Genomic DNA, 18,256 nt, shown 5'->3' with positions numbered 1-18,256 from the left:
ATTTCTCATCCGAACCTTTTAACCAATGCATAAAGGCGTAACGCACGTCCTTCACCTCCATTGCTCATGTACATGATTGTATAATATTTATTAGCAATTGGTCCTCCGGTCAAGGGTTTTCAACGTCCCAAGGTCTGCCATGAGAAGTGTCTTCTGGAAACAAATCCTTCTAAAAAAGCAACATTGTAATATATGGTATTATCTGAAATTGTGTAAAGATTTGATATTCGAGGACTCGTTTAATAAGATTGGAGTAAATCTTCAAAAAAGACCTAATTTATATACTCAAAGGCAAAATAACTCACAATAACACTCGTATTTTGTTGTTTATTTCTAACTATATCTATTTTTATCGACATATCAATTACAGCATACTTATTTTAATGTAAACTATATTGAACGATATCAGAAATATTAAATCCTTTTTTAGAAAGATAGTTCCTACTCACAGTAAGTTGTTTTGCAACGATCCGGATTACGAGCCTTTTAGCTCATCATCAGGTTGAAGGACTTCTACAACCACGTCTCTCGACATGAATTGCCAAAGTGAACCCGCTGATACCTCCTTAACGCGACGTTCCAATTAGCAGCTGATTTTTTTACCAGCGCTCAATTTGAACGTGCGGAACGCGGAAATTATAACACAAATAAATATTATACTAGAAAATACTTAATATTGTTAAATTACTATAAAAATAATAACAATTAAAATAAATTAGTTTAATTATTTGGATGTTTGATATTATTTATGTACATATTTGAAATGGGAGGTAGATCAAAATCTGTTATATTATTAATGCATTTATCACCATGTTCAATTTTACATTTTTTAATTTCAAATTTCTCAAACCAATCTAGTTCTTTCCCTTTGTTGAAACTATGTAACACTCTTGTATTTAAATTTGAATTGAAATTATGTTTTGTTTCTTTTAGATGGTCCTTAAATTCCGAAAATTTGCTCGATTTAGGCAAGTGTTCTTTTACTCTTGTTTTTATTTCTCTACCGCTTTGTCCTATATATTTATTATCACAATCATTACAATTGAGTTGGTAAACCCCGCTTTTTGCCAAGTTGTCTACTTTGTCTTTAGATTTTGAGATGATGTTTTTAAGTGAACCCGTACTTCTAAAAGCTATTCTAAAACCTTCTTGTTTAAAAATTTGACTAACTTTTTCCGATAATTCACCAACGTATGGCAAATAACGGAGCGCCATTAAAAAAATCAGCTGCTAATTGGAACGTCGCGTTGGCGGAGGTATCAGTGGGTTCACTTTGGCAATTCATGTCGAGAGACGTGGTTGTAGAAGTCCTTCAACCTGATGATGAGCTAAAAGGCTCGAAATCCGGATCGTCGCTAAACAACTTACTGTGAGTAGGAACTATCTTTTTAAAAAGGATTGAACACCACACTCACTCCATTATTTATCATTTCTAATTGAATAAAATGTTTAATTTTTTTCACACTTAAAATGAAGTAAAAAGAAAGTTTTGATATAACGTGAAATATTTATCATTTCACCTAAAATTCGGAAAAACATTTAATGATTAACTAACACTTGATTACCTAGTTTTGCTCTAAATAACGCCTATTATCTCCTTGTGAAACAGAATCCCCTTCTTCATCAAGAGCGGATTGTAGCATGGTATGGTAAAAAAGGATACTAGGAAGCTCGGTTTGTGCAGCCTTCTGGCTTATTGTACCTTCCTAGTTCCTTACTTCAGTGCAATAGACTCTATCCTTCTCCTTAGAAGTATCAGGTCATCGACTGTCGCTGCCACAATTTCATTCCTTAAGTTTTTTTCCATACGTTAGGGTAAATTTCTATTGAGCTGTTGCTTCGCATTCGAAGATGATATGGGTGGCTGTTCCTCCTCCTCATTGCATAATCTGCCGATGGGACCATCGTTGTATATGCCCATGTTGTATAGATGTTTTCTCAGATGCCAGTAACTGGTTATTCCTATCACTTATGTGAGTTGGGCCCTCTCCAATTGCAGGAATGATTTTGCCAGCCTTGGTGAGGGTTGTTTCATCATATGTTTGCTATGTCTAGCGCCGCTAGAGTTTATCCACTTCTCCTTTTGTTTTGTTTGGATCCATTCTGCGATGGAGGATTCTATATTTGTTTTTGTTACCCCAAGAATAGGTTCGGGGCCTATTTATGGTCTTGCAGATCTTCCTCTGGCCAGACTGTCTGCTTTCTTGTTACCCAAAATTCAAAATTCCCCTGTGCCCTGGCACCCAAGATATCATCAGGTTGCTGTGTTTCTCCAGGTTTTGGAGATTTTGGATGCATTCACTGACTAATTTTGATGTCATTGTTTTACATGCTACTGCTTTAATTGCTGCATGGCTATCAGATCTTATGAGGATTCTTTTGCCAGTGTCACCGCTTTTAAGATTTCCAGGAGACAAGGATTTGTCACAAGGAAGGAGACAAGATGGCACGCATTTCTGCTTAAAAGACCGAAGTAGACTTCCCTAATGAGTTTGATTGCTCACATTTTGGGCTTGTACAAAAAATGACCGGTCGTTTGTTTTGGAACCATGGTATACCATATAATTATATCTGATGCTCTCCTGTGTTCTTCCTCTCCTTTATAGTCCGTTGAGACTTTATAGGAAGTTGTGAAGAATGCTTCCAGGATCGTATAATCAGTCCCCATTTCTAATAATGGGTGTCTGATTTTGTTGATTATGGTTGTATGCAAGCATTGTTTAGTTCCTACCCAATTTAATTGCTTCTGAAGTCTAAATGAAATTTTCCTAGCCTCTCCTTGTAGCGGTCTATAGCAGTTCAACCTTGTTGGAGGCGGCGAACGATATTTATCCCGACACTTCATCATGTTCCATATGTGTTCCATAGGATTCGTGTGAGGATAACGTGCCTTGACCTAATCCCTACATCTTCCAATAAATGGCTGACAACTCGACATACATTCAGTTTAGCATTATCATGCATTACCATAAACAGAACGAATATGACCACAGGTTCCAGAAAAACATCCTTAATGTACATTAGTTGAGTGAAAGATCCATTCTGTACGATAATCAGTAGGACATGGACGAGCTGGCTGTGACTCACGCATGGCACATTACGCAAAAGGTTCTTCACGTCTTCTCCATATATGGTTCCGGTCATCTGATTGCAGCAAACTAAACTGGCATTCATCTAAAATAGGAAAGCTCCCTATTGTTCAAATGGCTAAGGGTCTCTACAGTAGAATGAAGATGGTGACATTTTGTCAGGTTATCAATGTATTAAAGATGTCTATAAAACATCCTTGCAAGTGAGCAGTTTGAAATACTCTGGTTTGCCGTTATCAGAAATAAGTCATCACCTTTATATCTCATGACACTATTAGTCAATAGCTATAAAGCCGGTGTTTTCGACCTAAAGATCTCTAGCGATTAGTTGAACCTTCTATAGACAAACAAAGCCCGGAAAGCTAAAGCTCACCTGTACATTATGTTTAGAGTTGACTACATGTCAAGGAAGCCGTTAAATGAAGGTTCCGTAGTGCGGTAAGAGCAATATAACGATTGTCGCGGTTGACCACTACATTCTCTTCGATCGAAACTTAACGATGCACTCCCAGAACCTGGGCTTTGTTAATGACGTTCATCTTTGGCCAAGGCATCTGCCCGGGCGAGATCTTCTCTACTTAAACGGGTACTTTTAAGAAAAATTAATTTTTTACTCATATTTATTGTTTCATCAAAGAAAATAATTTAAAAATACCAACTAACTTACTTGACAAGTTGGCTCTGGAAAGGATGAAATTTTGATTTTCTTTATTATTAATCTAAACTCTGCAAAAAAACACTCCACAAGTCATTAATTTTGCGTTTTAAGTCAACTACTAATCTTTTATACCGATTTAATATGGAAAATAACCCCAGCCGAAGTCCTCGAGGCCATAACCTCGAGAATGGCCGAATGAAGATCGGAAGGGTGAAAGGATATGTATATTCGGAGTCATCGGCATATAGGTGATAGTTACAGGACTGGATGGAGTCGGGCAGATCATTGATATAAATGGAAAAAAAGGATAGGATAGATGCCATTGGAGTTGATGGCATCCCCCCATATCCATTTTCTTAAACTCTGCCTCCCAATATTACTACCTGTTCTACTTCACATCTATAACTACTCACTCCAAAACTCTGTTTTTCCTACAGCCTGGCAAAAAGCTCCTGTCCACCCTGTCAATAAAACCATCTACAGACTACCGTCCCATTTCCATCCTCTCAAAAACCTGTCCAAGCCCCTAGAAAGATTAGTCCAAGCACAAGTCTCCAGGCACCTTGAACAGTCCCATCTTCTCAACCCCCTCCAATCTGGCTTCCGCCAAGGTCATTCCACCTAATCAGCACTAATAAAAATTACCAGTGACCTCCACTTAGCAATGGACCCAGGGAAAGTTACTATACTTGTCCTTCTTGATTTTTCTAAAGCCTTCGATTCTGTCCCTCACTCTTCTCTCCTCTCTAAACTCGAATCTTTTTCCTTCTCCGCCAGTACCATCCGTTGGTTCCACTCCTACCTTACCAATCGCCACCAAGCTGTCTCCCTTCCCAATGGCCATACCCCATCCTTCCTCCCTCTAAAATCCTGGGTGTCCCAAGGCTCTAGCATCTCTCCTATCCTTTTTCCCATTTATATCAATGATCTCCCCGACTCCATCCAGTCCTGTAGCTATCACCTATAGCCGAAGACTTCCAAATATACATATCCTTCCACACTTCCGATCTTCACTCGGCCATTCTCAAGATCCAAAAAGACCTAAACTCCTTCAACGGATGGGCCCATAAAAATTCCCTAGTCCTCAATCCGTCCAAATCCAACGCCATAATTATCGGGTCCAGGCAACTCCTCAATTCCCTCCTCAGCATCCCACCTCTCATGCTAAATAACCATCCCATCCCCTTCTGCTCTTCGGTTAAAAACCTAGGAGAAGTCTTTGACCAAAACCATTGCATTCCTCAGCCTGTTTCGTCGGTCCTGGCTTCTCTTACCTTTCTCCACCCGCAAACTCTTTGTATCTTCCCTTCTTCGATTATAGCTGTTTGGCATACGGTGGTCTCTCGGAGGGGGAGAACGCGCAATTGAAGCGTATTATTAATTGTTGCGTAAGATTTGTGTACGGCACCCCACGGGGATCCCGGGTGTCGGGGTTGTATTCCCAACTTTCCTGGCTATTCCCCTCCTTCCGTGCACAGTATTTCCTAGGTTGCTTTCTTTTCCAGTCCATCCACACTCGTCGTCCTCCTTACATCATCCAATCCCTCCAATTCAACTCCTCACATCTCACTCGTAAGACCCGCTCATCCGCAATCGACCTTATCCTTCCGCTACAACAACCCATACCTTCGAAAGACCCTTTCTGATCCGAGCCCCTAAACTCTGGAACTCCCTTCCCCTTTCTATTCGTCACGCTGCCTCCTTTTCCTCCTTTAAATCCCACCTGTATAATTACCTCCTCTCCCTCCAAGCAGAGACCTCACGTTAACATTTTTTATTTTTGTTTAATATTTTCGTAATTTTTTCTTCTGTCCTGCCTTATTGGTATACATTGTGCCAAGATTTCTATATTTTTTTTTTACTTTTAACTTCATAGAAGGAACTTCCATTATTTATTTCATGTAAATTATTCTTAGGGGACACCGTCCTAGAATAAAGTTATTTTTCTTCAAAAAATAAGGAATAAACATACGTCCAGGTTTTTTGTATTGGAGTGTTGGTCTATGAGCATAAAATTCAAATTATTTATTACAATGCTTAGCCAACAATTGAATTCATTTGAATTATATATTAACTTAATTAAATTTATTATTGCATAACAGGGATATTTTGATATGGCGATGTAGCATTGTGTAAGAGAAACGTATTCTTCATTCCATCTGTTTTCAACCTTAAATCTGCTGGTTTTTGCTGTGTCCAAAACCGTTAACGTTAATCATTATTTATTATTACTTGCGACAATTTCTGTAAATTGGACTTATTAATATGGAATAACTTAGGCCTCTCAGTCATAAATAAATTAATAAATTATATTAGCAGTTATTTCTCTGTAAAGTTAAATTAGATTAGTATTTCAAGGGTTTTGCTGTGATTCGTTGCACTTTGAAGTTGTCCATTGAAGCGCGTGAACTGTCTGCGACAGGCATTGCCATGGAATGTCAACGAATATCACTGTATTAATAAATCGGTTTTCCCAATTGGGAAATTGAGCAATTGTTTTGTTGAATTTGAATTTTAATTTCCTCTTTCCGGCCGTTTTCCATTCATGGTCGACGTTCTCCATTCACGTCGGACCGTTCGATAATTAATTACTAATTCTAATTCATTACAATCGGTTTCGATCCGGACGGTCAAAGGCTAGTAGGGATAATTTAATATCAAGGTTCTATGTAGATTCTCTATTAATGATTGTTGCTGTTTCCTATGACCGAAACACTCTGGCCCTTAACTAAGTCTAGCGCTGCGTCCTAAGTCCATCCTTTGTTGAAAGGCAATAAGGAAATGGGAACTCCTTTGTGAACGTTAATTCCACTTCAAAGGCAAGTCGTTTTGGAGAATCTCTGAGGAAATTGACATGTTCCGCCCCACAGAGAACAAATTCACCTGTAAATCACTTTGTCGGCGTCACAATCTCCAGGAAAAAAGGCCTCATTTTATGTTCAGTGGGTGGATTGTTCATATATATTAGGCCTAATAAAAATGTATAAAGAAATTTAAAATTTGCTTCTTCTCTTTTATGTTGTAAAATATAAAATCTATTTGACTTGTTTCATTCGTTTACGATTATCTTCTCACCCTCTCACGCTCACTCTATCTTTCTCCCTCTCTCACACTCTCTCCCACTCTCTCTTTTTTTCTCTTATTTTTCTCGTGGTCTCTCCTTCTCCTCCCTCTCTCTCTCCTTCTCTTTTTCTTGTTTCTTTCTTAATCTATCTAATTCTCTCCCTTTTGATCTCTCTACCCCTCTCCCTCTATCTTCTCACCCTCTCTCATCTTTTCCTCTCTCTCTTTCACTCTTTCTCTTTCTCTCTCTCACTCTTTCTCTCTCTCTCTCTCTCTCTATCTATCTATCTATCTATTTATCTATCTATCTATCGATCTATCTATCTATCTATCTATTTATCTATCTATCTATCGATCTATCTATCTATCTATGTATCTATCTATCTATCGATCTATCTATCTATCTATCTATTTATCTACTTGTTTCACCATCTATCTCCATAACTTTCTATCTATCTATATATTTAACTATTTAGCTCAATCTTTATTTCCTTGTTTCTATCTATTTTTTCTCTACATTTGTCTACCTCTCTCTCTTTTCTCTACTCATTTGTTCACATCACTCTCTCTCTCTCTCTCTTTTTCTCTCTCTCTCTTTCTTTCTCTCTCTCTCTCTCTCTTTCTCTTTCTCTCTTTCTCTCTCTCTTTCTCTCTCTCTTTCTCTCTCTCTCTCTCTCTTTCTCTTTCTCTCTTTCTCTCTCTCTCTCTCTCTCTCTCTTTCTCTCTCTCCCTCTCTCTCTTTCTCACTCTCTCTTTCTCTCTTTTTTTTACGTACCTACCTATCTATCTCTTTCCTCTCTTTCTCACCATTTCTCTCTCTCCCTCTTCGACTCCATCTCTCATATCTCACTCTATCTTCCTTTCACTTCTCTTTTATCCTATTCCTTTCTTTTTCTATCTATTTCTCTCTTTTTACTCTCTTTCTCTCCCTCTTTCTCTCTCTCTTTCTCTCTCTCCTTCTCTCTCTCTGTGCTCTTTCTCTGTACTTTTCTCTCTACTTCTACTTTCTCGCTTTGGACAAACCTCCAACAATTTGCTGTTTTAATAGAGAAATATGTCATCAATATGGAAAATGTATATATAAATATGTATTTATATGTTTTTTCATAATTTTATTTCTTATAAAATATGTATGCCTAAATTAAAAAGACGTAATATTTTTAGAAATTGAATAGTTTTGCATTTTAAGCTAATTTTAAACATATACTGTTCAACTATAAAGTGTTAAAAAAAATTACTTTGCAAATTAATTAATTGTGTTCTTAACAGTTAGGGATTTATGTACTTCTACATGATTCTATTTCGTTTGAACATTTATTGCTAATCGTCTACTATATAAACAAATTATTAAAGGAATCGAAACAGTTGTAAAACTAAAACTAAACTTCTTCAGTTCCGACGCGCTCCATTAACCGAGGTTGGAACGGTTTATATTGCTACAGTTTATGACTTCTTCAGACTGCTCCTACATTTAATACAAGAATTCTTTATGATCTACCATGTAATGTAGATTTAGATTTTCTTTGCAGTTCGAAGTTGCTCGCATGATTTTACGCTTATCTGACGGTTTATTTTGCAAGATTTCTTTCCTCTGTTAACCCTACACGGTTCTATCACACGTCTTGTCATTTTTGTCTTTTTTGTTCCTAAAATTAAGTATTCCTGCATGTGTTATGTTACTAAGCATTTATGAACAAGTTTCCTTTATAAAAATGTAAAAAAATTACATAAATAAAAACAGGCTCAGTTGAAGAAACTGTTTTATTACAATTAATTAAGGTTTTTAGTTGAGATAAAAAAGTCAATGCCACGAGCGGGATTCGAACCCACGATCTTCGGCTTGACGCGCCGCTGCTCTACCATCTGAGCTATCGTGACCTCGATCCACTAGGACTCTAACTTCCCATCTCAACCCCATTTTTTGAATTATCTAGCCGAAGATCGTGGGTTCGAATCCCGCTCGTGCCATTGACTTTATCTCAACTAAAAACCTTAATTAATTGTAATATAGGGGACCGCGGTAGCCGAGTGGTTCGATTCCCACCGTCGCCTCTGGTCCTTTTTTAACAATAATCCACCCCCCCCCCCTCAATTTGAACACACATATAAGAATTTGTCACCATGGCTAATATGCATAGTTCATAACGCCAAAAAATAAATAAAAAATTGTAATATATTAATTGGTCAAGCGGGCCACGAAATTAGTGAATTTAAACTGTTTTATGTTAAGCACAGTTCGTTTCAAGTGCAGTAGATGACGTGTTCTATTTAACCTATTTGCACCTGAATAATATTTCTTTTCGATCAATATTGCTGCAATGTTTACGGAACAACCGTGCAATTGTAAATTACGACATTTCTGCAAAAGTCCGTGCACAAATTCGGCGTTCGGTTCCTAAATTTTTTAATTTTTTAAACACATTTACGATTTGTAACCCTTTTTACATTATGTAATGAGACGGTTTTACAAATGGCATAGATCAGGTGTCGTGAGAGGAGTTAACAACTATTGTTCTCCCTACTTCACGAGAGGATTAATCCTGTTTTAGTGGGTCACGAGGCCTTCTCCTCTTCAGTCCGGTGGGATTATAAGGGTGGTTTCTGTTGGATAGGGATTAGGCAACTCGTTAGGGGTGAGAGGAGAGTTTATTGTGGACAATGGAAAAAGTTTTGATGAAAGAAAACATGATTTATACAACCTATCGTCAATTCTATTCCTACAGAACTGATTAAAGGCACTTGCAGCATGTTGCACATTACATTCGACGACTTCGGACCTCATAAAAAAGTATTTTTTCCTTTGAAATTTTGAGGTCATTGTGAAGGGTGGTGGAGACCTAGCATTGACCGTGGTTCTGAGGACTTTGGGTTGAAAGAACTGTATTCTTTGGATATTGAAAGGTTGAGGTGCCCCACAGTTCTAGTCCTTACATCCAAATTCCAAAAATAAATCTAATTTCTTCAATGATGATTTGAACCTTCTCAGTCCAATCATAGCTTGTTTATTGGCAACAAAGTTCTCTATTAATTGGATGTTAACGTAACTTGCAAGTTTTAATGCCAAAACTGTATAACTATCAATATACCCCTCAAACCTGGAATATATAAAAATATGCTCTGAAATGCTATGTTTCAGGTGCTCCTGTTTTAATCGTCATCACATGGTGGATTGCCCGTTTTATTACTGACGAACAACGTAGCGATTCACAGGTTTTACATTATTGAATTTGTATTACGGGGTTAAAAAGTAAACAAATATTTGGAAACTATCTTGTACAAAAAACCTTTTATTTTACCATACATTTAAATTCACCAAACCGTTTTTGCCTAAAAATGAATATTAACGTTTTATATACAATGTTTCAGATAGTTATGGATCCATTTCAAAAGGGATGTCACTGGATGATGCCGAACATGACAGACTGGATCTACCAGACACCAGCAATTATCGTATTAGTCATCAATCTTATGTTCCTAGTCATGATAATGTTGGCAAGTATATAATTTATGTTTATGTCTTGTTTATGGCAACCCATTCGCCCCTGCATAAACACTACACATTCGGTTTTAGATTTACTGCAATTTTTTGTGTTCAGTATCAATTTTGTTTTTTAATTGTCATTATGCGATCCGATTATTTTGCGTTATCCTAGCGCGCTAGAACATGGATATAAAATAAGCCCAAAATTAGGATTTTTTTATATTTTTTATGTGTGGTGTTTAGTGACCGTTAGTCAATGATTATTTGGAGATCGTGAGATGCGATCTGTTGTGACGTAGTTTCAGAAAAACATTTTCTTTATCGTGCCAACGTTTCGATCTTTATTCAGATCATCTTCAGGGCTCAAAGTGTTTGTTTTCCGTGTAGATGTGCCATTCTTGCCTATCGTTGCACTCTCAATACGATAGACAAAAATGACATATCTACACGGAAAACAAACACTTTGAGCTCTGAAGATGATCTCAATAAAGTTCGAAACGTTGAGAGATCAATAAAATGTTGTTTTTTTAAACCTACGTCACACCAGACCGCATCTCACGATCTCCGAATAATCATTTATTTTTTATTTAATTTTGTTTTGTAAACCAGTTAGAACGAATTCTATGATATTAGAAACATTAAATAATTTTACAAAACGAAAAAAAAATGCGGTTTCAAAAAAATGAGAGGTCTAATAATAAATTTGAATCATACATCGATAAAGCTATACAGTGGGTATGTTTAGCCTAAATAGCTTGTCAGGTTATGTATATAAAACGGGCAGTTTATGAGCCGACAAACAGCTGAGGTCATCGCCGGCCCTCTGTGTGTTTCCTACTTTTTCTGTTATTTCTCTCATATTTTGTTTTAATCAGGACCCATTCGAGCGTCTTCATCTGGTTAATGCCTCTCTCCTTTTAAATGTATAATATGTCGATTTCCTACAAAGCTAGCCTCTCGTTTGTACCGCAGTTTGTCAACTGCAGAGCAGACACGAAATATACAATATATAAACCCACTGCATTTTCGCCAATAACTTACTTTTACTCTCCAGACGATCCACTAACCCGAGACCACTGGATATTCCTCGGGACGGGATTAAACACCCCTTCCTTTCACGCTAATAAATTACATTCATTCCAATAATGACAAAACTCAGACACCCATTAACACTCCAAAACTACGCACAGGTCCGATGATATGCCAAAATATTGTCTATATACATCAAGCCTTTTTGAATTGAAATGGTGCTCGACTGTTATTCTATACTTGCATCAGGGCACCTAATCAGTCGCTTTCCAGAAGGTGATCTGCGTTATTCCCGTATGACCTATGCCTAGTCTTGTCAGTGCGGTAAATCCTCTTTTCTACCAGTTCTCCTTGGACGTCCTTTTAACTTGAGATGGTCAGGTTATAATCATGCAAAATATTCTTCCTAATTAATTACAATTTTTTAGTTAGTGTAATTTATCCATTTTTTCTTGTAAACATTGGTGTGCAAATTTTATATAACATCATTTTTACTTGTGGATCTTTTTTCTCCCCTTCACCAAAACTACGCATTAAATATACTAAATTAAATATACCATGTCATAAGCCATTTACCACTAAATAAAGCTCCTGTTTTCGACAAAATCACAGAAACAAATTGTACGAAATTTGCCTAAAAATTTCCTTATTAACAGTTACAATTCTATCCATTGAACAAACGGAAATTTTTTCTGAAGCAACTCAAGACAAATTTCTTACACTGTATATACCGCGGACATTCCCTTTTTTAAACCATCCTAATCACCGATGCCAATAAACCGTGCCAATGACACCGCTATACTTTCCCTCGTGTGGCCCTGGAAATGTTAAACCCCTCACCATTTCGTATTTTAATCTAAAGAGAAGCCAAAGCAGCAGCCCACAGGTTTATTAAATGGACAAACACCTGCAAGGATAGGCCTTGTAAATAAACAATGGAAACTGAGAAAGGAGAAACAGGCAGATGCCATATTAGGGGTGCCAATCGATGCCAATACTCCAAAATACAATTTTATTAAAAAGTACAAGGTTACTGATACCAGAACGAGATGGATGGGCCAAAGGAACTCTGCGGAAGACAAACTCCTACTGGTACACTGACGGCTTCGAAGTACGACAAGGGCACGTGAGATGGAGTCTTCGGGATGAACCCAAAACCGAACTGACGTTAAACTTAGGTAAATATGCTACAGTTTTCTAATTTGAAATCATAGCGATTGAACACTGCACTAGGGAAATAAAAAGGCTAGGAATACATCTCCGGAAGATAGCCATCTTATCGGACAGACAGGCACTAACGGCCCTAGGCCTCATGCGAGGTGAAGGCAAAAAGGGTTTGGAACTGCATGGTGGCCCTGACGGAAATCAGTCATACTAATGGCCTGCATGGGCAACGAAAAGTTTGACAAGTTGGCCAATTTAGGCCTGAACCCTACTGTGGCTTAGCATCCTACCACAAAAGAGGATACATCTTAAAATGGAACCTTAATGAGTCCAAAACATGGACAATACCACAGGTATGAGGAACGCGAAGAGATTCAAGAAGGACCATCCGCAAGACTCACAAAAGAATTGCTGGAAGGCAACCGCAACCGAACCAGGATTCTGGTTGGACTCCTGACAGGACATTACCGCTTAAGAAAGCACATGCATCGGAGTGTACAGACAAAAGAATTTTCAAATAACTGCCAGGAAGAGAAGGAGACTGCAGAACATATTTTATGATTCTGGGAAGGTCTATGTAGGTGCAGTTCTTGCAACTAAGACAGGAAAACCCCATTCAAGATCCTACACTTAGGAGCCGCTGGCAAAGCTTTGGACGCGCATGGGAGCGCAATGGAACTATTCAGGTCGAAGTTCAGACGGCCTCTCGAATCCCTATCCCTGTACCTATCCATTCCTCTCATATATATATTATTTGGAAACTTCCAAAGCCATGTCACATCACGTGGAAAATGACAATAAACGAAAAAAATTTAAGCTATAATTTACATGGAACCCACTTATATGAAGACAGATATTCTTAAATATTTATTAATAAATAATTATTCTTTCACTTTTTGAGGACCCGGCATTATCAATTGTTGTTTCAGGTCTTGATAACGAAATTGCGCTCAGCGACCAATGTGGAAACGCAGCAGTACAGAAAAGCGGCCAAAGCGCTCCTGGTGTTGATTCCGCTCTTGGGCATAACCTACATACTCTTCATAGTTGGACCGTCTAAAGGGCCGTACTACGCCAACCTGTATGAATACGTTAGGTCAATTTTAATCTCCACACAGGTATCCTAACTATTTGAAAACCACGTAATATTTATTAAATTTGACGCACATACATGTACAACTTGCAATTCTTTATTAGATATGAGATATTTTAAAAACACTATTTTAATCTTAGAACAGTCGAAATAACATGATGAGAGGTTTCTGCACCTGGGTCTTTTTATGTCTGATCCTCTAATAACCCTGGAGAAACGCATCACACTATTATCTTTTTCAAACTTAAAATTAATAGTCTAGGGATTTTGTTTAGCTAAGAAAGGACTGTTAAGAGGACTGTACAGAGTTTAGCCACGAAAGAGTTTTTCCGAACTAGAGATGGCAGTGCTATCGACTCCGAGTGCTAAAGATACAGTATATTTCATTTTTAAGATTTTCAAAACAAAATAACATGCGGAAACGAGACAACCTTCCTGGACGTTGTTTGTGTTCGAAATTGAGAGAAAATATCAGTGCATAGCTCCAACCAGCTTATGACCCTAAAGCCATCCCTAACCATCCCTACCCTAAAGTAACGCCATTTCATTATAATTTTGTAAACTTGATGAAATTAACAAGCTTGCTGTTCTTTAAGCCCAGTCCGTAAGGAGTTAGTTACAGTTAACATGAATGGAAAATATCAGTGTTCCTTCACCCTGCTTATATCCCTTACGTAGTACTATCTCATTATCGTCTTTTCCACTCAAAAACTTGATGAAATTATTATGCCCGAAGGTCTTTAAGCTAGGAACAAAATTGGCAGAAATGGAAAATATCAGTGTATTGCTTCACCCTGCTTATATCCCTTTCGTGGTTCCATACCATTATCGTCTTTCTCAAATCAAAAACTTGGTGAAATTAATAAGCGCCAGGCTCTTTAAGCCAGAAAAAATTGGCATAAATGTAAAACATCCGTGTTTTATTCCATCCAGCATATGGCTCCTGAAGTAGCACCATTTAATTAAAATTTTCTACAAACAGAACTTGATGAAATTAATATGCTTGCACTTCTTTAAGCTAGGAATGTCAGAAGTTAGTTAATATTAAGACGATTGAGTTACAATTAGCAGGAATGGGATACATCAGTGATTGCTTCACCCTGCTTATATCCCTTACGTAGTTTCATACCATTATCGACTTTTCAAACACAAAAAATTGGTGAAATTAATGAGCGTCAGGCTCTCATCAGCGTCATCCAGGAAAAAATTGGCATAAATGGAAAACATTCGTGTTTTACTCCAACCAGCTTATGACCCTAAAGTAACGCCATTTACTTATAATTTTGTACAATCTTAGAACTTGATAAAATTAATATATTAACAGTCCTTTAAGCCAATCCGTAATGAGTAAGTTAATATGAAGATGTCTGAGATACAGTTAGCAGGAATGGAAAATATCAGTGTATTGCTTAACCTGCTTATATCCCTGACCTAACACCATCTCAGCGTAATTTTCTAAACTTAGAACCAGGACAAATTTAGACGCCATGAACTGAAGTAGTGTATGTATATTAAAAGTCTTGAAGTATAATCAGCACTATCGGAGAAATTTTGAGAATTGTTTCACTCTGCTTACAGTCACGCCATTTCATTATCTACTATTTTAGCCACTAAAGGAATTAATATGCTAATAGCTAGTTGAACGGAAGTAGTTAGTTAAAATGAAGAACATCTAGTCACAATTGGCATGAATGGAAAATATCAGTGTCTTCAACCTGCTTATTTTCCTGACATCTCATTATCATTTTGTCCAAACTTAGAAACATTGTCAAAGTGTCATGGAAGATGTTCTTTTAGCTTGGTACTGTAAAAATGCATAAATATTAAAAGACTACGAAAAGTAACAATGTTTATTTGGAGATCGTGAGGTGCGGTCATTTTCTTTATCATGCCAACGTTTCAGTCTTTATTGAGATCATCTTCAGGGCTCAGAGTGTTTGTTTCCGTGTAGATGTGTCATTCTTGTCTGCGTGTTGAGAGTGCCAGACAGACAAGAATGACATCTACACGGAAAACAAATACTTTGAGCCCTGAAGATGACCTCAACAAGATCGAAACGTAAAAAAAAACGTTTTTCTAAAACCTACGTCAAACCAGATCGCACCTGAAGATCCCAAATAATCATTGGTTAACGGTCAAAACACCACACAAAAATAACTATATTGGAGAAACTTAGAATATTAGCTTACCCAGCTTATATCCTAACGTATCTCTTTTAGCTCGGAACGTTCAGATTTTGCTAATAAATTATACAGTTGGAAAAATTGTAATAATTGATGCTGAATCAAGACAACATTCTTGCTCATAATTCGCGTTCATTAGAAAAAAAATTGGCAGAAATGTAAAGTATCTGTGTATCACTTCACCCTGCTTATTTCCCTGATATAGTGACATTCATTACCATACGAAATTAGAAAACTTGTAAGATAAATATGCTAGGATTTCTTATAACTCGGAATGGGAGTTGGTAATTATGTTAAAAAGCTCAAGATCAAATTAGCGGAATTGAAAGATGTCATATTAGTGATTCTCCCTGCTTATATCCCTTTTTCTTATATTTGATTTTTACCAACATAACAGGATGATACTTGCTTTCCGGCATCAGAAAAAAATTCAATCACTAATTATTTACAAAGAATTAAGGTTTTTAGTTGAGTTAAAAAAGTCATTTGCACGAGCGGGATTCGAACCCACGATCTTCGGCTTGATACGCCGCTGCTCTACCACTTGAGCTATCGTGATCTCGATCCACTAGGACACCAACTTCTCATCTCAACCCCACCTTTTGAATTTAATTTTTTTGTTGAGGTGGGAGGCTGGTGTCCGAGTGGTCGAGGTCACGATAGCTCAGATAGTAGAGCAGCGGCGTGTCAAGCCGAAGATCGTGGGTTCGAATCCCGCTCGTGCCATTGACTTTTTTATTTCAACTAAAAACCTTAATTCAATGTAATATATTAATTGGTCAAGCGGACCACGAAATTAGTGAATTTAATTATTTACAAAGTTAGCACGGAGTCCAACCAGAATCCGGTTGTGCTAAGGACGCCCTCCTGTAATTTCTTTGTAAGCCTTGAGGATGGCGTTTCTATGAATCTCTTCGCGTTTCTCATACCTGTAGGATGGTCCACCAGGTTTTGGACTCATTAAGATCCATTTTTAGATGCATCATTTTTTGTGGCAAGGTTGGCCATAGTAGGTTTCGCGGCCTCGAGAATTCATACAGGCTTCTTTCTTGGCCAACTTGTCCACTATACCATTGCCTCTATGTCCCGAATGCCCACTGATACAAGGTCAGGTCGTTGGGATCACTGACTTCTGTCATGAATTCCATAAGTGTTTTCCTTTATCTCGTCCGTCTGTCAAAGAAAATGGCTATATGCCTGGGATGTGTTATTGATGTTTTTCGGGCGGAGTGTTCAATTGATCGTCTCAGACTGGAAAAGTTTAGTTTCAAGTCTGTGTCGGTTTCTGAGGCGTAAATATACTAGTACTGCTGAGTAAAATAAACGATGACATAGATAAGTCAATTAGCTAGTGAAAAAAGTAGATGATTTTAGATTTATCGACACACCTCATATCACACATTCAAAGCACATCCTTTGTTAAATAATCTGACCACAACTTTATTAATTGTTTTAGGGACTCATGGTGGCTCTTTTTTACTGTTTCCTTAATACGGAAGTTCAAAATACCGTCCGCCACCATCTGATTAGGTGGAAGGAAGCGAGGGATATTGGAGTGAGGAGGTATACATATTATTGTAAAACTAGGTCACCAAATTCTGATATTGAGAGTGTTAGGTAGTTCTTGCTCACGTCCCCATTCTATCCGTTGACATATAACTGTGTCACTATTCTCTTTTTGCAGATTGTATTCGAAACACGAAGCCTGCACCAGGATCAGAGGAGAGTCGACGGCGAGCGAGGCGACGACACTCACCCTCGGCTATAGCGGCGCGCACAGAAACACAAACGGGCCGACAGCTAACACCATTCGAGCTTCCGTCAGCCCTTGCCTCGACACCCCTGAGCATGCCGTTTAAATTTTTAAACATAAATGTTTAAATCATTTTTTGTGTCTTTACAATCGATTTTTATCGTGCATTTATTTATTTTATTTCTACCAAAGATATAAGTGTTTTTTAAATAATAATTAACCGCGTCAACGGTTTATTGGAATTTAACTATGGTATTAAATGTTTTTATATTCTTTTAATTCATAAATATTTATTCAAATTATATATTAATTATAATATGAAAGTCATTTATGGGACAATAAAGGGGGGTTGTGTTTATTTAAATATTTTCAACTTATCGGCAAACCAATTGCATTAATTAATCTTAAATGTGTCTTAAATGTAATAAAACAATAAATTCGTTATATGACAAATAAGATCAACATTTATCCAGAGAATTGGTAACTTTTGGCAATTCATAATTGCTTCAAGGAAAAATTATTCTTGTCAATTGAAAAACATTACACACTTCATTAAAAAAATCCAAATCGTCTCATTTATTGGTCATTAACCCTAATTAAACCCTATGTCCATTTTGAAAAATTATGTCAAAAGAATATTTGCATTACTAGCATTAAAAAAGGGAAGGCCAACGAAATGGGTTCACCGATGTTAATTAAACTTTGTTTAGTGATAATTAAAATGAGAGTCTAAAATTGTCGTT

General features: G+C 37.3%; 1 protein-coding gene and 2 non-coding genes across 4 annotated transcripts in view; 2 read left to right on the top strand and 1 right to left on the bottom strand.

The window, feature by feature from the left end:
- Positions 1–17,749, top strand: part of LOC106666441 (diuretic hormone receptor-like) — a 49,999-nt gene extending 32,250 nt beyond the window's left edge. The window contains exons 7-11 of one of the 2 annotated variants that reach the window (XM_024229090.1): positions 9,947–10,020; positions 10,177–10,302; positions 13,414–13,602; positions 17,217–17,323; positions 17,445–17,749. In XM_024229090.1, the coding sequence (XP_024084858.1) occupies positions 9,947–10,020; positions 10,177–10,302; positions 13,414–13,602; positions 17,217–17,323; positions 17,445–17,619 (671 nt within the window). In that variant the 3' untranslated portion in view covers positions 17,620–17,749. Of the gene's footprint in view, positions 1–9,946; positions 10,021–10,176; positions 10,303–13,413; positions 13,603–17,216; positions 17,378–17,444 lie in introns of both variants that reach the window. The other variant, XM_024229089.1, reaches the window with a different exon arrangement.
- On the bottom strand, positions 8,616–8,688 carry Trnad-guc. Its single transcript has one exon. It is a non-coding gene; the product is annotated as a tRNA-Asp (tRNA).
- Trnad-guc lies at positions 16,414–16,486 on the top strand. The gene has a single exon. It is a non-coding gene; the product is annotated as a tRNA-Asp (tRNA).
- Positions 17,750–18,256: the final 507 nt, after the last annotated feature.

This window comes from Cimex lectularius, unplaced genomic scaffold (genome assembly GCF_000648675.2).
Source record: "Cimex lectularius strain Harlan isolate CLEC.00 unplaced genomic scaffold, Clec_2.1 scaffold289, whole genome shotgun sequence".
Lineage (NCBI taxonomy): Eukaryota > Metazoa > Arthropoda > Insecta > Hemiptera > Cimicidae > Cimex > Cimex lectularius.
The sequence above is the reverse complement of the archived record's forward strand: the minus strand, read 5'-3'. Positions and strand labels throughout refer to the sequence as shown.